This window comes from Lactuca sativa, chromosome 4 (assembly GCF_002870075.4).
Source record: "Lactuca sativa cultivar Salinas chromosome 4, Lsat_Salinas_v11, whole genome shotgun sequence".
Taxonomy (NCBI): domain Eukaryota; kingdom Viridiplantae; phylum Streptophyta; class Magnoliopsida; order Asterales; family Asteraceae; genus Lactuca; species Lactuca sativa.
Window position 1 is genome coordinate 311,800,572 of NC_056626.2, and position 22,107 is coordinate 311,822,678.

A 22,107-nucleotide genomic window follows, 5' to 3' on the forward strand; every position below is an offset into this window, starting at 1 on the left:
GTGGAAGTTCGTGACAGCGCACTATTCTTCAGCAGAGCTTGCTGCAGTGACCTGGGAGAGGTTCACCGCCAAGTTTCGTGATGAGTATGTTCCCCCGGTGGAACAGGAGTGTTTGGCTCAGGAGTTCTTGACCCTCAAGTAGGGTGCTGAGTCAGTTACTGTGATTACCCGGATGTTTCACGAGAGGGCGATGTTCTGCCCTGAGCACGTGTCGACCGAGCAGGCATGTATGAGCCGATATCTGAGTATTCTGAGGAGAGACATTTGTGAGTTTGCGGCAAACTCATCATACCGGATATTTGCTGAGCTTCAGGCAAATGCTCGGAAGAGGGAGATTGAGTTGGAGACGCAGGCCAGGGAGGAGGCCGAGTCTTAGAGGATGGATCGGCGGCCGGCACAGTCTCAACCGGCAGCCAAGCGGCCCAAGCCCGCCGATTCGAGGTCCGGGGGTCAGAAGGGCCGCACTTGCGGAAAGTGCGGCAAGGTTCATGATGGAGTTTGTAGGGCTGGTGCTTGCTACAAGTGTGTCAAGGAGGGGCATATCGCAAAGGATTGCCCCAAGGGATTCATGGTCTGCTTTCATTGCAACCAGACCGGGCACCGGAAGGCGGAGTGCCCACATTTACGAGGGACGAAACAGGGAGCATCTTAGGGATCTGCCCCTGCTACCGCGAGAGCTAGTGAAGGTCAGCCGATGAAGGCCTATGTGCCACAGGCACGAGGGAGGGCGTTCCAGCTGATAGCGGAGGAGGTCCGTGCAGCACCTGACGTCGTGGCTGGTATGTATTCTTTCATGTATTTATTTTATGTTGAGATATTATGCTTATATCATGATATGCGTAGGTACTTTCCTTGTGAATTCTGTACCTGCTTTGGTGTTATTTGACTCGGGTGCGAGTCAGTCCTTGTATCATTAGCTTTCAGTAGGCACATCGGTATTCAGCGGGAGGTGATGAGTCAACCTTTGCATGTTTCCATAGCTGACGAGCGGGCAGTGTATGCCACAGAAGTGATTTGGGGGTGTGTACTTGAGATCTTCGACTTAGGGTTTCCGATAGATCTGGTCCCGATTGTGATGGGGGACGTATGTGTTATCGTGGGCATGGATTGGTTGAGCCATTTTGCGGCGGTGATAGACTGCGAGCGACAGCTGGTGACGATTCGAGATCCTAGTGGGGAAGTGATGACAGTTTATGGTGAGGGGACTCGTAGTGATTCAACATTCTGTTCGGCTGCCAGAGCGAGGCAGAGTTTGCAGTAGGGCTGTAAGGGATTTGTAGCGTATGTGATGGACACGAGGATTGATTCAGAGAGACCGAGGTCAGTTGATGAGGTTCCGATAGTGCGTGAGTTCCCGGATGTATTTTCGGAGGAGTTGCCGGGTGTGCCTCCCGAGAGGCAGGTAGAGTTCAGTATCGATTTAGTTTCGGGGGCTGCGCCTATCGCCTTGCGCCTCCAGAGATGTAGGAGTTATCCTCGTAGCTTCAGGAGCTGCTGGGGAAGGGGTTTATTCGGCCGAGCAGTTCGCCGTGGGAAGCGCCTATCCTTTTTGTCAAGAAAAAGGATGGTTCGCACCGGATGTGCATTGATTACCAGGAATTGAACAAGTTGACGGTCAAGAACCGTTACCAGTTGCCGAGGATCGATGATTTGTTCGATCAGTTGCAGGGAGCATCTTGGTTCTCTAAGATCGATTTGAGGTCTGGATATCATCAGGTGACGGTGCGAGATGAGGATATCCAGAAGACAGCGTTCAGGAATTGTTACGGGCATTACGAGTTCGTGGTGATGCCTTTCGGGCTCACCAATGCACCGACGGTGTTCGTGGATCTCATGAACAGGGTGTGCAGGCCGATGTTGGATCGCTCGGTAATTGTATTCATCGATGACATATTGGTGTATTCGAGATCCAGAGAGAAGCATGAGGAGCATTTGAGAGAAATCCTCGGGGTTTTGAGATCGGAGAGGCTTTATGCCAAATTCTCCAAGTGTGATTTCTGGTTACGAGAGGTCCAGTTCCTAGGGCATCTCGTTAACCAGAAAGGGATTTTGGTCGATCCGGCCATGATTGAGGCGGTGATGAGTTGGGAGGTTCCGAGGTCACCTACAGAGATCAGGAGTTTCCTAGGATTGGCAGGCTATTACCAGAGATATATCAGGGATTTCTCCAAGATCGTCGTGCCACTCACCAAGTTGACCCGGAAGGGTGTTGCTTTTTCATGGGGCCCAGAGCAGCAGGCCTCCTTTGAGACACTTTGCCAGAGACTATGCGAAGCCCCGGTGTTTGCCCTTCCGGAGGGAATGGAGGATTTCGTGGTGTATTGTGACGCATCTATATCCGGGTTAGGTGCAGTGCTCATGCAGAAGGGGCATGTGATAGCATACGCATCAAGGCAGCTGAAGCCTCATGAGACAAGGTATCCCACCCACGATCTAGAGTTGGGGGCAGTAGTGTTCTCCCTCAAGATCTGGCATCACTATTTGTATGGGGTCCGATGTACCATATACACGGATCACAAGAGCCTGAAGTACTTGATGGATCAGCCCAACCTGAATATGCGACAGAGGAGATGGTTGGATGTGGTAAAGGATTATGATTGCGAGATCCTGTACCACCCGGGTAAGGCTAACGTGGTAGCCGATGCCCTAAGCTATAGGGCGGACAACGTCCCGATGCGAGGCGTTTGCATGAGATTGACAGTGATGGCTCCGGTGTTGGACACCATTCGAGGGGCCCAGGCTGAGGCCGTGAGACCAGAAAACTAGAAGAGAGAGCGAATTATCGGCCAGGTATCGGAGTTCGTTACCGATAGCCGGGGGCTTATGACATTTTAGGGTCGGATTTGGGTACCGTTTGTGGGCGAGACGCGTACCATCTTGATGGAAGAGGCTCATCGGTCGAAGTTCCCGATCGATCCCGGGGCCACTAAGATGTATTTGGACCTGAAGAGGGAGTATTGGTGGCTCGGTATGAAGAGGGACGTCGCGTGGTTCGTCGAGAGGTGCTTAACCTGTCGTAGGGTTAAGGCCGAGCACCAGAGACCGCATGGTAAGTTGCAGCCGTTAGAGGTTCCCGAGTGGAAGTGGGAACATATTACTATGGATTTCATCACCAAATTGCCGAGGACTGCGAGGGGCGTCGATGCAATTTGGGTGATTGTAGACAGGTTGACGAAGAGCGCTCATTTCCTTGCTATCAGTGAGAGCTCTTCCACATAGAGGTTGGCAGAGATGTACATGGGGAGGTGGTATCGCGTCATGGAGTGCCAATCTCGATTGTCTCAGATCGAGATGTGCGTTTCACTTCTAGATTCTGGAAGAAATTTCATGAGGAATTGGGTACGAGGTTGCATTTTAGTACCGTATACCACCCACAGACTGGCGGGCAGAGCGAGCGGACGATTCAAACGCTCGAGGACATGATCCAAGCATGTGTGTTGGATTTCGGCGGGAGTTGGGACACGTATTTTCCCTTGGCAGAGTTTTCCTACAACAACAACCATCATTCGAGCATTGGTATGCCACCCTTTGAGCTGTTGTATGGGAGGAGGTGTCGGACCCCCATTTGTTGGGGAGAGGTAGGACAACGTGTGATGGGTAGTACAGAGATCGTGCTTCAGATGACTGAGCAGATACAACAGGTCAGACAGAGGTTGTTGACCGCTCAAAGTCGTCAAAAGAGTTATGCAGACAGGCGCCGGTCCGAGCTCGAGTTTCAGGTCAGCGACTTCGTGCTCCTGAAGGTCTCTCCTTGGAAAGGAGTGATCCGATTCAGGAAGAGGGGCAAGCTGGGGCCCCGATATATTGGTCCTTTCAGGGTGATCGTGAGAGTAGGCAAGGTAGCCTACCGTTTGGAGCTATCTGTAGAGTTGGGTCTGATTCATGACACCTTCCACGTGTCGCAGCTGAGAAAGTGTATAGCCGAAGAGTCGGCAGTGGTACCATTAGAGGATATTCAGGTGGATGTGAGCCTGAACTATGTTGAGAGACCGATGGCGATTAGGGATCAGAAGATCAAGGTTCTGAGGAACAAGGAAGTGCCTCTGGTGCAGGTCCAATGGCAGCATCAGAAAGGGCCAGAGCTGACATGGGAGCTGGAGCGTGAGATGCGTGAGCATCATCCAGATTTGTTTGTAGAGTGAGACTTCGAGGGCGAAGTCTGATTCTAGTGGGGGAGAATTGTAACATCCGGATTCCAGGGTATATTATTTTATTCATTTATTTTGGAGTTTGTGGAGGAACTCGGCGAGTTGGTGCTTAGACTCGCAGAGTAGGGTCGCAGATTCTCATCCGGGTTCATGACTGGACTCGGCGAGTCCATGAGTAGACTCGGCGAGTCCACACTGTTTAATGAAACCCTAATTTCCCGGGTTTGGGACCTATTTAAAGGCCCTTAGGGCCGTCATTTGCGGCTACCAAACCCCAGACAGAAACGCTAAAAGAGCTAGAGTGATTGTGAGAGGAAAGGAGCCATTTCTTGATTTTTTTGGTTGATTCTTGCAAGAAGGAGGTGTTTCCAGCTTAGAGGAGACCAAGGAGGTGGTGCATCTGTGGATTTCGAGCAAAAGACTTCCTCTTTGAGGTACTATATCGCCCCTTTATCTGTTTTGTTGAAGGAATCCATAGATGTAGAGTTTTCATGTCCTTTAATGGAAGAAATGGTGAGAATATGGCCCCTATTCGCATTGAGACTTCAGATCTAGACCCATAGTGGTCTAAAGAGCTTATCTCAACTTGCTTTATGTTGAGCTATGGAGGTGTTGAGCGTAGGATGTTATTTTTGGGGCTAAATCACCAAGTGAAACCTCCTAGACGTCCCATGAGTGTCAAGATTCGAGCTTTACGTGTTTATCAGGCTTGGGAAGTTCAGATCTATGGATCAAAGGAACAGATCTGAACTCAGGAGGCCAATTGAGTTTGTGCATGGCATGAACTCGCCGAGTCCAAGGGCAGACTCGGCGAGTAGGGTTAGGGTTTCCCGTAAATCACTCAGTGAGTAGACCTGCCGAGTTGGGGGAATGACTCAGTGAGTCAGAAGGGGATTAGAGGACTGGAGTTCAAGGCGGAACTCGTCGAGTTGATCTTGAGACTCGGCGAGTTGAGTCGGGGTAGCCCCGCGATTCATGCCAGGTGTGAATCGTCGAGCAAGGGGAGGGACTCGACGTGCCAAGCGAGACTAGTAAGATAGTGGACACGTGTAGACTCGCCGAGTCGCCCAAGTGCACTCGACGAGTCGGGTCAAAGTTTGACCGTTGACTTTTGTTGACTTTTAGGGTTTGGTCAACAATGGGGCCTTTGAGCCAAGAGAGGGGTAAAATGGTCTTTTACCCTTCTGAGGGTGCCAAGAGAGGGTGGAGTCTAGTCCTGAGAGGTATATTTATGAGAGTATTTACTTTATGTGTTTAGGCGGAGGCTAGATCCTATTTCTACCGAGTCAGGGATTTACCGAGACATCTGAGGTGAGTCTTCTCACTATGCCTTACCCAATGGTGTAATTATGTATGAACGGAAGGTCTTATGTGTATGTTGTGTATGTGATGTATGCTATATGTGATATGTTATGTGATATGAGTATGATGATATGGACCGAAAGGTCAAGAGGATATGGACCGGAAGGTCAACAGAGTTCTGGGATGGAAATCCCTTAAGACACTTGGATCGGAAGATCCTAGGGCATGGAAAGGCGTATGTGCAGTATGTGGTATTTTGGGGAACTCACTAAGCATTCGTGCTTACAGTGTTATGTGTTATGTGTTTAGGTACTAGCGAAGATCGCGGGAAGGCGCCGGCTTGATTAGTACACACTTGCAAATGTCATGTTTTTGAGATCTTGGGTTATGGATTATGTTATGTATTTTGTGGAAACATCAGATACTTGACTTTTAGATGATTTAACAATGAAATGTTTTATTAAAAATTAATTGAAAAATTGGTTGAAATTTTATGACGTTACAAGGGGCTTGTAGATCCAACATCTACATCATTTTGGCATCCTGTAGGAGGTAAAAAGTCACCGCCTTGATCATTTTCTTGTTCAATCTCTTCATTTAGGGGTTTAGGGTCATTTCTAGCTTATCCTTGAAGCATTTCTTGTTTTGAGCACGATTTGAAGTTGTAACTTCAAAATTTGGACTCCTCTAGGCCCTCATCTACATAAAGCCTTGGCCCTTTTTCACGCCCTAAACCTCTTTCTAAGGCTAGTTTTGAGTGTTTTAGCTTCTTGAAGCCTTGCATGCACGTAAAGTTAGCAACTTTACATGGAAACTACACCTTAAGAGGCTAGATCTACAGTTTGGAGCTTTAGTTTCTCTTAAAAGCGTCTGAATAAGGATAGAACTGAAGGAACTCGATGAGTTGCATAGTCAACTCGACGAGTTGGGTGAGGGTTTAACACTTTCTGGATTCTGCATAGACTCGGCGAGTTAACGAGATAACTCGATGAGTTGGTTAGGATTTTCCTGATATTCTGGATGTTGCATGGACTCGACGAGTTGATTCGGTTTTTCGCGATCTTTTGAGTACCGAAGGAACTCGACGAGTCTATAAATTGCACACGACGAGTTGGGTCAACATGGACTGTTGACCTTGACCTTTGAGTTTGACTTTGACCAAGGGTTAACCAGGTTTGACATCTGATGGTATTTTGGTAATTTGGGAATTTATGGAATTGCATCAATGGTGGTTGTAGGTTTTGGTGTTTGGAGTCGTGTTTCGGGAGTTTGATCTTTTCAGTTCTGTTCGACGTTATGAGGTGAGTTTTCCTCACTATAATCAAGGGTCAAAGGCACTAAGGTCGGCCCTTCGGATTGTTATCCTACTTTATTGTTAGTATGATATGTTAGATCTGTATCCTGGTAGATAGGGTGGTTCTATGTGGTTATGATCAGTTATATTGGTATCCTGGTAGATAGGATGTTGCTATGCTTAGTGATATGTAGATCGGTTTGTCTGTCTGTAGACTGTTATATGATTATATGATATATGTACACATGATTGATTGGTGGTTGAGGCTTATCTGCTTTGTACGAGAGCTAAAAGACCAGGGCATTCCTGGCCGATGGTTGTGGGCCGAGAGTATTCCATCCCGAGGATAATTGGACTCATTGTAACACCCCGAGTTCAGAAGTGCAAGTTCCAGGTTCTTAGTGTAAATAAGGAAGGTTGACTCGGCGAGCCGATGGATAGACTCGGCGAGTCAAGTCGGGATTCTGGTCACGCGTTAAGTGACCAACTCGGCGAGTCGGCCGCTGGACTCGGCGAGTTGGTGCTGGATTGAGAAAAACCCTAATCCGGGGTTTGTGCCCTATATAAAGAACATAATACCTTTCCTTCAGCATCTTTACCCTTCCTTTGAGTCCCAGAAACCCTAATAGTCGTGAGTGGAAGCTTGGATAAGTGATTTAAGAAGGAAATCTTGAAGACTAAGTAGCTTGGATTAAGGAGGCTTGAGGAGATGTGGTTTACTCTTCAGTTGGAGGTTGTTTTCAGGTAAGGATTCGTCATCTTGGCTTTATTCCTTCTAGATCCACCTTTTTGGAGCTTTAGGGTTGTTTGGAAGAATTTATGTTGAGATGTTGATGCACAAGTTAGATCTAGAGTTGAAACTCCACATCTGAGTTCCATATGGATTCTATGTGAAGAAAGCCCTTTGATTAGCCATGCAAAAGCCAGCCCTAATGAGTTAAGTTCCATTTTAGCTTGGTTTTTGATGAATGGGTCATGGAAGCACGTAAAGGTAGCAACTTTATGTTGCTAATGGACCATAGGGACCCTGATCTAGTGTTTGGAGTAAGGGAGCGGCTCTGTGACTCGAGATTATGGAACTTCACGTTGGACTCGACGAGTCTGGGAGATGACTCAGCGAGTCGGACTAGAGATTAGGCATGAGTCGCGTAGTAACTCGGCGAGTCACATGGGTGTACTCGACGAGTTGCATGAAGATAGGAAGGAACTCGACGAGTTGGAAGAACAACTCGGCGAGTCTGTTGAAGATTGCCTTGGGCTCGGCGAGTCTGTTCTTGGACTCGATGAGTCTGGTCATGGAACCCTAACCTTTTCTGGTTAAGTCGTGAATCGGTGAGTCGAGGGATGACTCGGTGAGTTGAGCATGAAGGGACTCAGAGTTTGTTGGACTCGGCGAGTCTTGGGGCGACTCGGCGAGTTGAGTCGTGGTTTAGGAGTCTCTGAGTATAGGGACTCGACGAGTTAACGGGTTGGCTCGGCAAGTAGAGTCAGCCAGGAAGTTTGACTTTGACTGAGGACTTTGACTTGGACCAAGAGTTGACCAGTCGACTTCCAGGAGTATTTTTAGTAATTGTTGGCATTCTTTGAGTTCAGTGATTTGGTGTTGACTAGTGGGGGAGTTCGTGACGGTGATTGGAGCAGCGTGATTTTAGTTCTTCAGCCGGCAGTTACAGGTGAGTTATCCTCACTATATCGACAGGGTCTACGGCAACAAGGCCGACCCTTTTATCGGATGGAAATTCGGGTAGTTGTTGTTATGTTATTGCTTTGTTATGTGGTTGCATCCTGGTAGTTAGGAGGGTTTATGTTAGAGACGTGGTTAGGGTCGGTATCCTGGTTTATAGGATGATACTATGCTAGTGACCAGTTAGGTCGGTATCCTGGTAGGGATGTGCTATGTATGTGCTCTGCTAGATTGGTTGATTAGTTGTGAATTGCTATATGATTATATGTTTATGTGCACATGGTTGTTAGACTGGGGTTGGGTTGAGGCGGGTCCTGCTTTGTGCTGTAGGCCAACATACCCAGGGTGAACCGGCTATTCCGAAGGCCCAGCGAGCGGTCCGGATAGGTTGTAGGCCCCAAGAGGGCGGACCAGATGTGCCGAGGTTCGGAGAGTGGATTAGGCCTACTGAAGGCCCGGAGCGGGCGGACCAGTCACACTGTAGACTTAGAGAGTGAACCAGGTGGATTGAAGGCCCAATGTGCGCGGACCAATCACACTGTAGACTCGATGTATACGGCTAGACCCGGAGGGTGGACCAGGTGGATTGTAGGCCCAATGCGGTGGACCAGTCACATAGTAGACCCAAAGGGCTGTTCTGTTCTGTTTATGATATGATATGTGTACAGTATTGTGGTTGGTATTTTGGGGGTATCTCACTAAGCTTTCGGGATTACAGTTGTGGTTTAATGTTTCAGGTACTTCAGGAGACCGTGGCAAGGCAAAGGCGTGATCATACCGCTCCTCATGTTTATGTTTTACGATATGGTTCTGGGAATACTCTGATAATAAACATCTTGAAACCTTTTTATAATAACTTAATGAAATTGGGTTGTTTTTGAAAAGTTTAAATTGGTTGAAAATTTTAGAGCGTTACAAGTTGGTATCAGAGCCTTGGTTTGAGTGAATTGGAGGAAAATTTGTGTGAATCCAGTCTCAAATCAAGGAGAGTTTTCAAAAGAGAATTTAAAATGGTTTTCAAAAATGAGTAAAGGAGGACGCGGAGGTACGATCAGCCGGAGCCAGTAAGTAACCCCAAAATACCATACAAGTTATTTGTTTTTGAAATATGATAGAACAACATGCTAGTACTAGGCTAGGGATCTTCAGGAATTGTATGATAGAGTTGCCTGATTTATGATGCCTGCTAGCCTAGGATTCCTTTATGTATGAGATTTTTAGTGTTCCTCTAGGGGTGGTGGTTGATTGCTTGTTATGTATTCTCTTCACTAGGGTGTTGTGGTGATACTTGATATAAATATAGGTAGGTGTGGAAGGTAGTATGGGCCCGTACTACTGAAAGCACAGGACCCATACGCGCATCAAGGAAGTCACAACCCCTAGGGTTGGGTTGGGAGTTGGTTCCCGGGTTAGTGGGAAGTATCTGATGTTTTGCGGTGATTTCAGTATGGTGGTTACAAGGCATGCTAGGAGTGGATCCGGATCAGGATCGGGAGCAGGAGAGGGCGGTCAGGGTGGTTCAGTACTACCCGAGGTTATTGGTCAGATGAGCACAGGCGAGTTGGATGCTAGGATTTGTGAGATCCTGCATGATGAGGTTGCTGCTATGTTCCGGGCCGAGTTGCCTGAACTGTTTGGGTCGATCAAGACCGCCATGGTCGAGTATTTTGATGAGCGCTATGCGGCTCTAGCAGAGACAACAGCCGCGGCAACTATGGCATCGACAGGGGGAGTGGCCAGTAGAGGCTTTTAGTATCGGGACTTTGATAACACAAAGCCCCTACCTTCGATGGAATTCAGGATCCGATTGTTGCTATGAGATGGTTGTCAGACGTGGAGGGGTGTTTCTTCACATGTTCATGCCCTGCTGATCAGAGGGTGAGGTGTGCTCTGAACCTGTTAAGGCTTGGGGCGAAGGATTGGTGGAGGTTGACTGCGGGGTCTTATTCTGATGTGCAACGGACTGCGGTTACTTGGGATCAGTTCCGAGACATGTTCAGTACTCGTTATGTTCCGCGGGTGGAGCGGGAGAGATTGGATCAGGAGTTTTTGGAGCTGAAGTAGGGTTCTGAGTCGGTGATGGAGATCACCAAGATGTTCACATAGAGGGAGATGTTTTGCCCTGCATTTGCTTCGGAGCAGGCTCAGATGACCCAATATCTGAGTATGCTCAAGAGGAATATTAGACAGTTTGTGTCTACACAGAGATGTGATACCTTGTTAGAGTTGCAGGAGGCCGCCAGGCGACGTGAGTTGGAGATTGAGTTGCAGTTGCGAGAGCAGAGGCAGGCCCCAGTGCAGTCGCAACCGGCGCCGAAACGGTCCAAGACCGTTGATTCTAGGTTTGGAGATCAGGGCAGCCGCACCTGTGGGAAGTGTGGGAAGGGTCACACCAAAGTTTGTTGGTCCGGTGGTGCGTGCCGCAAGTGCTAGAGAGAGGGGCATTATGCGAGGGATTGTCGTCAGTCGGCCCCGGTTCAGGATATGAGAATTTGTTACCAGTGTCACCAGGTTGGTCACATGAGGGCCAACTGTCCACAGCTTGCTGCAGGACCAGTGCAGGCTCCAGCACGGGCCACTTTGAGGATTACAGGTGGAGGTCAGGGTGGAGCGGAGCCCCCGAGGGCTCAGGGGCGCGCTTTTCAGCTTACAGCAGAGGAGGTCAGGGCAGAGCCGGATGCATTTGCGGGTATGTTTTCGTTTCGTTGCTGTTTGCGTATCTTGTTGTTTATGTGGTGCTGTGTTTTATTTCGCCGTTCTGCGTGTTTCCTGGTTTGGTTGGGAGTGTTAGTAACTAGGAGTGTAGGAGGTTAGCATCCAAAGGATTGATGGTCAGGATTCGGTTGTATGGTCTTATTGTCGGGTATAGCAATTGGGATATGAGAAGTGTTCAGCAGGGAGTCGAACTCCCTTAAAGTTTGTGAGGTGCGATGCTGGAAAACGATTTTGTGGAGATTGCTCGTTTCAGAGGAAACTAGTTCGTGGATACCAGGAGTATGTTGAGTAAGGATTATTGTTTTATGCCAGTTAAGTCACCGGTGGTTGGAAGTCAGTGTTCTAAGTGGGGAGAATTGAAAATTTCTCTGGAGGATTGACAAGCATTAGAGATTGATTAGCCGTTGAGATTCGACGGTGTTTCAGTCAGCCAAGAGTGTGGGCTGGTATGAGTAAGTGACAGACAAGTGGGGTTAGGGAGCAGACCATGGTTTCAGGAAAGGTAGTGGTTGATATGAGGCTTGGGTTTAGGCCATGGAAAGGATTCCGGGATCGGAACGAGAGTTCAGAACCCCCTGGAAGGCTAGAATAGTATGTACGGAAGAGATTCCTGGGAAGGATAGTTCGGGATGATGTGTGATAGTCTGAGCGGTCCGGGGAGACTGAAGGCCGGTGGGCGTACCAGTCAGGCCCAAGGCTCGAAGAACGGTCCAGACAGGCTGAAGGCCCTGGAGGGCGGTCCAGACATGCTGAAGGTTCTGAGAGTGGTACAGATTGACTGAAGGCCTGGTAAGGTGGTCCAGTCATGCTGAAGACTTTGTATGTGTTAATAGATCTATATGAAGAGATGGCTTGAGTATGTTGTAATGCAATTGCAACCAGTGGGTCTAGCCCCGGGTATTGATTATATTAGTGAAAGGTGGGGTATGGACTTCGATGGTCCTTGTAATCAAATTCAGAGTATATGTGATGCATGGAATAGCGGTTACTCTACAAGGGATAGTGTAGAGTGGGGTGTGAGCACCGTGGCACTTGTTGTTATGGCAAGGTCGTCGAGTAGGTTTCCTTGGATAAGAACAGGAAAGGGTATGTAGCTCCGAGAAGGAGTGTTGATTCACTGCAGTGGGAACGGTAGTGTGGATGGATGATTGAAAGTATTTCAATTAGGGATGTTGAGCACTGTGATTATGCCAGTAGTATGGAAGCACATCCAGATGGGATGTCTGTTGAGGTTGCGGAAGAATTTCCGGTGGTGTAGAACCAGAGGAGTTCGGAAGGGATGCAAGGATGGAGCTTTGGATTTTCGGTATGGTTGTGACCATGAGTTGTGTATATAGTGGTAATTCATATTGGGGATGATTAGTGGTATCGTCAGTGTGTCGGGTTTTTCCAACCCGAGGATGTAGACCAGGCCCATTGCGGAGGAGAGCTCCTGGGAGTTACTCGGGAGCTGAAGGGGGTGTCATCCTGCCAGCACGAAAAGAAAAGAGTTTGGATTTACTGGAAAGGAAAAGGGTATGTAGTTCCGGAAGGAGCGAGGGTCCTCTGTGAGGAAAGGAAGTGGAGTAAATGGGTGACCGACATGCTTCAGATATTGATAGAAAGTATAGAGCTTGTACCAGATATATGGGAGCACCTTCGGGTGGGCTACTTGTGGAGGATAGTGGTTCCAAAGTGGAGACCGGGACAGAGGAAGGTGAGACGGCAGGTTAACAGACTCGGTAGTAGTCTGGACCGGTGCTGAGGACCGCATGAAGATATTACGGTCGGAGACCAAGGACCTAGAGACCGTGATGAGAAGGTGTGAGTGAGTTGATTGTGAGAGCTGAAGGATGTGGCGTCCTACCCGTGTGCGAAGGATAGATCGATAGGGGAAATAGGATTGGTTCCAGGTTGCAAGTTATCAGAGTTATCGCCAATTTTGAGGCGAAGGGAGATGGATTAGTGACTTAGCAGAGCTCAGTGGGTTGATATGGTATCTGGCAGCTCGCAGGTTGCGATAGTATATCCCTGATTTGAAGGGACGGTATCTTCGGGTAATACGTGGTCGATATGTGGTGTCATTACGGAGGAAGGCCGATGGTCGGCTTGGAGTAGTGGTAAGGATGTCACGCGAGAAGTAGTCATCATAAGAGAGATGTAGTAGTAGGGTTGCAGGAACCTGAGTTGATTGAGAAATCGGAGTTTGCAGTGCAAGGGTTTGAGCTGAAGTGTATACTGCAGTAGGCTTCGAGGACGAAGCCTAATTTAAGTGGGGGAGAATTGTAACACCTCGAGTTCAAAAGTGCAAGTTTCGGGTTCTTAGTGTAAATAAGGAACGTCGAATCGGCGAGTCGATGGATAGACTCGACGAGTCAAGTCGGGATTATGGTCACGGGTTAAGTGACCAACTCGGCGAGTCGGCGGCTGGACTCGGCGAGTTGGTGCTGGATTGAGAAAAACCCTAATCCGGGGTTTGTGCCCTATATAAAGAACATAATACCTTTCCTCCAGCCTCTTTACCCTTCCTTTGAGTCCTAGAAACCCTAATAGCCATGAGTGGAAGCTTGGATAAGTGATTTAAGAAGGAAATCTTGAAGACTAAGGAGCTTGGATCAAGGAGGCTTGAGGAGATTTGGTTTACTCTTCATTTGGAGGTTGTTTTGAGGTAAGGATTCACCATCTTGGCTTTATTCCTTCTAGATCCACCTTTTTGGAGCTTTAGGGTTGTTTGGAAGAATTTATGTTGAGATCTTGATGCATGAGTTAGATCTGGAGTTGAAGCTCCAAATTTGAGTTCCATATGGATTCTATGTGAAGAAAGCCCTTTGATTAGCCATGCAAAAGCCAGTCCTAATGAGTTAAGTTCTTTTTTAGCTTGGTTTTTGATGAATGGGTCATGGAAACACGTAAAGGTAGCAACTTTATGTTGCTAATGGACCATAAGGACCCTGATCTAGTGTTTGGAGTAAGGGAGTGGCTCTGTGACTCGAGATTATAAAGCTTCACATTAGACTCGGCGAGTTGGACTAGAGATTAGGCATGAGTCGCGTAGTAACTCGGCGAGTCACATGGGTGTACTCGACGAGTTGCATGAAGATAGGAAGGAACTCGACGAGTTGGAAGAACAACTCGGCGAGTCTGTTGAAGATTGCCTTAGGCTCGGCGAGTATGTTCTTGGACTCGGCGAGTCTGGTCATGGAACCCTAACCTTTTCTGGTTAATTCGTGAATCGGTGAGTCGAGGGATGACTCGATGAGTTGAGCATGAAGGGACTCAGAGTTTGTTGGACTCGGCGAGTCTTGGGGCGACTCGACGAGTTGAGTCATGGTTTGGGAGTCTCTGAGTATAGGGACTCGACGAGTCAACGGGTTGGCTCGGCAAGTAGAGTCAGCCAGGAAGTTTGACTTTGACTGAGGACTTTGACCTGGACCAAGAGTTGACCAGTCGACTTCCAGTAGTATTTTTAGTAATTGTTGGCATTCTTTGAGTTCAGTGATTTGGTGTTGACTAGTGGGGGAGTTCGTGACGGTGATTGGAGCAGCGTGATTTTAGTTCTTCAGCCGGCAGTTGCAGGTGAGTTATCCTCATTATATCGACAGGGTCTACGGCAACAAGGCCGACCCTTTTATCGGATGGAAATTCGGGTAGTTGTTGTTATGTTATTGCTTTGTTATGTGGTTGCATCCTGGTAGTTAGGAGGGTTTATGTTAGAGACGTGGTTAGGGTCGGTATCCTGGTTTATAGGATGATACTATGCTAGTGACCAGTTAGGTCGGTATCCTGGTAGGGATGTGCTATGTATATGCTCTGCTAGATTGGTTGATTAGTTGTGAATTGCTATATGATTATATGTTTATGTGCACATGGTTGTTAGACTGGGGTTGGGTTGAGGCGAGTCCTGCTTTGTGCTGTAGGCCAACATATCCAGGGTGGACCGGCTATTCCGAAGGCCCAGCGAGCGGTCCGGATAGGTTGTAGGCCCCAAGAGGGCGGACCAGATGTGCCGAGGTTCGGAGAGTGGACTAGGCCTACTGAAGGCCCGGTGCGGGCGGACCAGTCACACTGTAGACTTAGAGAGTGAACCAGGTGGATTGAAGGCCCAATGTGCGCGGACCAATCACACTGTAGACTCGATGTATACGGCTAGACCCGGAGGGTGGACCAGGTGGATTGTAGGCCCGATGCGGCGGACCAGTCACATAGTAGACCCGAAGTGCATGGCTGTTCTGTTCTGTTTATGATATGATATGTGTACGGTATTGTGGTTGGTATTTTGGGGGTATCTCACTAAGCTTTCGGGATTACAGTTGTGGTTTAATGTTTCAGGTACTTCAGGAGACCGTGGCAAGGCAAATGCGTGATCATACCGCTCCTCATGTTTATGTTTTACGATATGGTTCTGGGAATACTCTGATAATATACATCTTGAAAACCTTTTTATAATAACTTAATGAAATTGGGTTGTTTTTGAAAAGTTTAAATTGGTTGAAAATTTTAGAGCATTACACTCATAGTATGTGGGCATTTCAACCCGATGGTTGTGGGCCAAGGGTATACTATCCCGAGGATGATTGGACCCATAGGATGTTAGCATTCCAACCCGAGGGTTGAGGGACTGGGACATTCCACCCCGATGGTTGATTGGGCCCATAGTATACTGTTATTATATGTGTGTTATTTGTTGTGCGGGTATTTTGGGGAAACTCACTAAGCTTTGGGCTTACAGTTTTAGATTTTTTTTTTCAGATACTTCGGATGACCGTGGGAAGGCGATGGCGTAACCATACACTTTCTCGTTTTATGATTGTGATTTATGGGAAAACTCCGATATTGATTTATTTTGAAAACAATTTGTGAACATTAATGGTTTTCGATGATTTTGCAAACAATTTATGAACTTGGGTTGATTTTGAAAAGTTAAAATTTTTGTGAATTTTTATGGATGTTACAAGTTGGTATCAGAGCCTTAGTTTGAGTGAATTGGAGGAACACTTGTGTGAGTCTAGTTTCTAACTAAGTAAAGGATTTTCAAATGGTTTTCAAAATACGAAAGGGGGATGCAGAGTGTACGTTAGCCGGAGCCAGTAAGTAGACCCCAAAATACCATGTATTTGTTTGATATTGTGATATGTTAGAACAACACGCTAGTTATAGGCTAAGGATCTTCAAGAATTATATGAAAGAATTGTCTGATTATATGATGCCTGATAGCCTAGGATTTCCTTATATGAAATTGACATCATTATTGTAGTTGCTTAGTGTATGCATCATAGTTGTACATAATTAAGATCTTATAGCCTAAGAATGTTTGGTTTGGCCTTATTTCCTGTTCTTGTTTGATGAAGGGCTTAGATTAAGATTAAATATTCGAAAGTCTATAGGGTCCAACGTTATGTATGACTAGCATACACGAGTGTTGCAGGGTTGGTGGAAGTTTTATGGATGAGTTTTGCAGGGTTGTTCGACCAATTATGAGATATTTAGCCTTCCTCTAGGAGTGAGGATTGAGCGCTCGCCATGCTTATGTGTATTGTTAGGGCATTGTGATGATATTTGAGACAAATATGGGTATGTGTGGAAGGTAGTATAGGCCCATACTATTGAAAACACATGATCCATACGCGTAGTAAGGAAGTCACAACCCCTAGGGTTTAGTTGGGAGTTGGTTCCACATGTCTCCTATTTTTTATGATGTCTTAGCAGGTCAAGCACCAAATGTGAGTTATATCGTGAAATGACCGGGAAAATAATATGACATATTATTTTACTAATAACATATATCCTTCATGGTTTGCCTTTGTTAAGTCAATAACTTCCCCCAACTTCGGAAACACAAGTTGTTCTTGCTAGAAAAGATATTGAATGAACATTTGGAGTTCTAAAGCTCGTTTTGCATTTTATTCGACACGATACCTTTTGTAGGACAAAAATATCATGGGGAAAATGATGATAACGTGTATTATCATTCATAATATGATCATTAAGAATAAGCGTTGTACATACCATCACTATTATGATCCAAACGAATTTCTAAATGACAGTCCTACAAACCGACAGCGAAGTACCTCTACTGAAGATGAAGACCAAAATTTAAAATATTCTACTTAACGAATTGCTGACCAGCCTAGTTATATGACTAATAAGGCACAACCACGCAATAGAGAAGCTCAAAGCACTCTAAAAAACGATTTGATTGAGCATATATGAGAAAATTTTGGTATTGATGAATGATGACGTAATTTGCGTCTTCCGTTTGTAATCTTGTATTTCATGTATGATTGTAATCTTGTATCTTGTATTTCTATGAATGTAAAATATTTTTATTTAGTTTTATATTTAAAGTAAATAATTTATTTATTTCGAAATAAATAAATTATTTTTATTTTTTCTAATAAATTTTAGTAAAATAAAAAGTAATCTTAAAGTATATTAATTAATAAATATACTTATTTAATAAGAAATTGGTGCGAATTGGGTTGTTAACATGATAGTGTTTGGATTACTTTTGATTTTTGGTTTTTAGTTTTTCTAAAAAGTCTAAAAAATGTTTGGAAGATACAAAAGTTTTTGTGTAGTAATTTTTGTAAAGAAGAAAAAGATTGAGTTTTCAAAAGTTTTATAAAGAAAAAAAAAAGTAGGTTTTCAAAAGTTAGAAAAATGTGATTTTTTGTGATTTTTAGCTTCTTGTTTTTTAAGTTAAATTAAACTCAAAAGTAAAAAATACAACTCAAACACTTTTAAAAAATAATTTTTGGTTTTTATCTACTTAAAAACTAAACTCAAAAAGAAGTTTTACGAAGAAAAAAAAAAAAAAAAACTTTTAAGTTCAATGAGTTTGATTGGGTTGTATATATGAAAGTGAAACAAGTTGATTTTTTAATAGTGTTTGGTTGTGGTTGTCCAGCGTCAACCAACTAAAATCCTCCTGGCTGCTATACGACACAATTGTTGAACGTAATCAACCAACGCGAGTCGCATACTCCGGAATTTGATTCATTTACTGAAGTTTCGTTCGCAAATTGGGGACTGTAAGTAGTGATTTCGAGTGAATACATCGTTGCCTTAATGGCCGTTGCTACAGATCGGCTCTTGAAGCGGCTTGAACGGCTACGTACTAAAGCAGATCACATGATCAAGGATGTTTCTCTAGACTATGAACATACTCCCTTTATTGCATCTCAATCCTTCAAAATTCTCTGCAAGAAAGCTATGTCGGTCTGTATAATTGATCCCCTATGGAGAATTGTGCACCTTTCAGCTCCCGAATTGATCAAATTTCTCCATGAGGAAGAAGGGTATACTTCTTTAGATGTTTACTGGCTGAAGTCTTTACCGAAGATCCTTTACGAGCTTCAAACTGTTTTAGATTGTGTAAGCGACAGCAGAAATTGGGGCAATTTGGATAGGCATGTGTGGGATGAGGTAAATAAAGATGAAGAAGTGCAGGGTATGTTGAAGAAGATTAAAGGTACATTATCTGATTACTTTCCTGTTCTCATTGATGAAGCTCCAAGAGTCATTTGTGCAATAGAAGAATTGAAGACAGTGATTGATGCAATTCTAATACTTTGCTGCGAGTTTCTAGACTCAGACATGAAATTCGTTGTGTTTGATGATATATCGAGAAGAAAACTTGAGTCAGGATTTACACAGAGGCAACTTGAACTACTCTCAGTACCATTAAAACAGAGTGTAGATGAGGAAGAAACCGTGGTAGGGTTTGAGGATGATACAATAAAGCTGCTTGATATGCTTACTGGATTTTCAAAGAAGCTGGAGATCATCCCAATTATAGGAATGGCAGGACTGGGTAAAACTACCTTGGCCAAAACAGTATATGAGCATCCTTTCATCGTATATTTCTTTGATATCCGTGTTTGGTCATGTGTTTCTCAAGAATATGTAAAGAGGGATATTTTACTTGGTATTTTGAGTTGTATTGTTCAGCTTACAACCAGATTTTATAGCATGAGTGATGAGCTGTTGGGAGAACAAATATACAGAGGACTGAAGGGTCAAAAATATCTAGTAATCTTTGATGATATTTGGGATGATAGTCATTGGAAGGACTTAAAACTATATTTTCCAGACGATAGAAATGGAAGTAGGATACTGCTAACCACCCGGAATTCAAATTTAGGGTCAACAACCGCTCATAGTCATAGGTTGAGGCTACGAACAGCTCGTGAAAGCTGGCGAATATTACAAATGATGGTTTTCAAAAATGGAAAATGTCCATGGAGATTGTATGATATCGGAAAGCAGATATCTAGAAAATGTTGTGGGTTGCCTCTTGCAGTTTCTATAACTGCAGGGCTTCTGAGAGGTAAGTGGACAAGAGGCTCATGGAAACAAGTTGCTGAAAGTCTAAGCAACTATATTGTGAATGACCCAAATCAGTATATGGATACTCTAGCATTAAGTTACAATCATTTGCCTCCACATTTAAGACCATGTTTTTTGTATCTAGGAGCATTCCCGGGTGATTGTGATATCCCGGTGCACAAACTGATTTGGTTATGGGTTGCTCTCGGATTCATACATCAAACCGGGAGTGGGGGTAAAACTTTGGAGGATGTAGCACAGGGTTACTTAATGGATTTACTCGGGAGAAGTCTTGTAATAGTTTCCAAAAAAGGTGCTGATGGACAAATTAAAGCTTGTCATGTCCATGACCTATTGCGCAGTTTGTGCTTGTGGAAAGCAAATCAGGAGGGGTTTTCTCCTATACTCTACAGGTATATATATATATATATATATATATATATATATATATATATATATATATATATATATATATTCACAATTTTGTCAACTTTGTATATCTTTTTCATCTTGAAGAATACATTATTGAAAATTTTTCACAAATAGTCCTAATGCTTTTCAATTTTTCCCTAAAATAGTCCTTATGAAACATATTTTTGCATGGATGGTCTCTACGGAGCAAACCTTGCACACAAATGGTCTTTACGAGTAACTTTGTGTGTGTGTGTGTGTGTGTGTGTGTGTATATATATATATATATATATATATATAGAGAGAGAGAGAGAGAGAGAGAGAGAGTATTTGTGTGCAAAGTTTGCTCCATATGGACCATCTATTCAAAAAAAATGTTTCACAAGGATTATTTTAGGGAAAAATAAAAAGCAATAGGAGCATTTGTGAATTTTTTCAACCTGGGTTGATTCATCCATAATTGACAGGTATGGGCGTGTGACATCAGCACATTCTCCTGTTGCAGAAAGTGAAAGTAGTTGGTCTTCAGATCATTCTACTCAACATGTGAACTTCCTTTTGTGTTGTCCTGTAGAATTGGGTGAATGTTTCCATGTGGGTGGCTCTTTTGATTGTGAGACCTATAAATTTCTTAGGGTATTGGATATTGAATCCGCCTCTATATTCTCTTTTCCAAAAGAAATACTGAATCTAGTTAACTTGAGATATCTAGCAATTCAAGCTGAAGATGGGAACCCCCCAACATCAATTTCCAACCTCGTACACCTACAAATCCTCATCATTTCATCAAGGAAGAATGTTTTTGTACCTAGAAGTACATGGGATATGGAATGTCTGAGGCATCTTTATATTAAGTCGGGGGAAAAGGAAAATCTTATTGAAGATGTCTCTTCCGATCGGGTATTAGAGAATCTACAGACTATTTCAGGTGTTTGCCCTTCTACATCTTGTGTGGGTATTTTGTCCAGAACTCCTAATCTTAGGAAACTTGGTTTCCATGGATGTTTAGTATCACCTTTAGGGGTCTTGGAGTTTCCAAATATATGCTCTTTGACATGTCTTGAGACGTTGAAATTATCAAACACAAAGATGTATCATTCCACTGTGAAGTCATGCAGCCTAATTATGTTTCCTGAAAGTCTTACACGGTTGACTTTATCAGATACTGCTTTGAACTGGAACGAGATTCGGACAATTGGGTTGCTTCCAAACCTTGATGTTTTGAAACTGAATGTTAATGCATGCATTGGGGAAATATGGGGAACAAGTGACATGGGATTGGGATTCAGAAAACTCAAGTTGTTGAAGTTGCAAGACTTGGATTTAGTAAAATGGGAAGCTTCAAGTGGAGACTTTCCAAGGCTTCAGAGGTTGGTTGTGCGAGGATGTTCAAGACTTGAAGAGATTCCAGCCTGTATTGGTGAAATCTTAACACTAGAATTGATCGAGGTAAGTTGGTGTAACGAATCTACTGCTCAATCTGCAAGAAGAATTCAGAAAGAACAAGAGAGAAATGGGAATGATTTCCTCAAAGTCTTTACTTCAGTGCACAAGGATCAGCAAGGAAAGAGGAAAAGACCAAGCCATGATGATTGATTTGATTCTCTAGGTTACTGATAAGAATAGAGATGGCAAAATACTAGGTTATCAAGGAAAATGTAATAATCTGTAAGTAATCGTAAGAAAATGCAAGGGAGAAAGCTTGTATTGACAATCCGTTATGAAACTCAATCAAAACAATAATATTCCCTCCTTTTTTATTCTATTCTCTCTCCATAACGGCTCTTAGCCACTTTCCTGATTTGCCCTCTTGATTCTTCTATAATACACCTTTAGTGCTCCGGTGTGCTTCCTTTTATGATTACTAATTAAACTTGTGTGTACACTTACCCTCTTCTCCATTATCAGGTTTTTTTTTCCTGAATGAATCCATTGATATCAAATTGTGCATGTGTATATCTTGGGTTTTGGATAATTCAACTTCTTTGGTCATTGCTTAGAAATTTCATTTTAATCTATAAATTAGATATCTGTCAATCATTATGAGCTTGTTATTGGTGAGTTTGCGGAAGCAAATCAAGCAAATCCATGTTGGAGTTATTAAGTGAAGTAATAGACATATTTCCAAGTTCAAATAGATTTTTCTGCTGAATAGGCCGGAAAGACTATTTGATTTGCACAAAAATTGTATTTCCGTAAGATATGTCTTTCCCATAAAGCCTCAAAACCATATATTTCTGGCTAAA

General features: G+C 44.4%; 1 protein-coding gene across 1 annotated transcript; it reads left to right on the forward strand.

The window, feature by feature from the left end:
• Positions 1-18,009: 18,009 nt before the first annotated feature.
• Positions 18,010-21,626, forward strand: LOC111881199 (putative late blight resistance protein homolog R1B-16). The gene is made up of 2 exons (XM_023877605.2): positions 18,010-19,863; positions 20,329-21,626. Exons 1-2 carry the CDS (start codon positions 18,191-18,193, stop codon positions 21,455-21,457), a joined length of 2,802 nt encoding a protein of 933 aa, XP_023733373.1. The 5' UTR covers positions 18,010-18,190; the 3' UTR covers positions 21,458-21,626.
• The last annotated feature ends 481 nt before the right edge of the window (positions 21,627-22,107 follow it).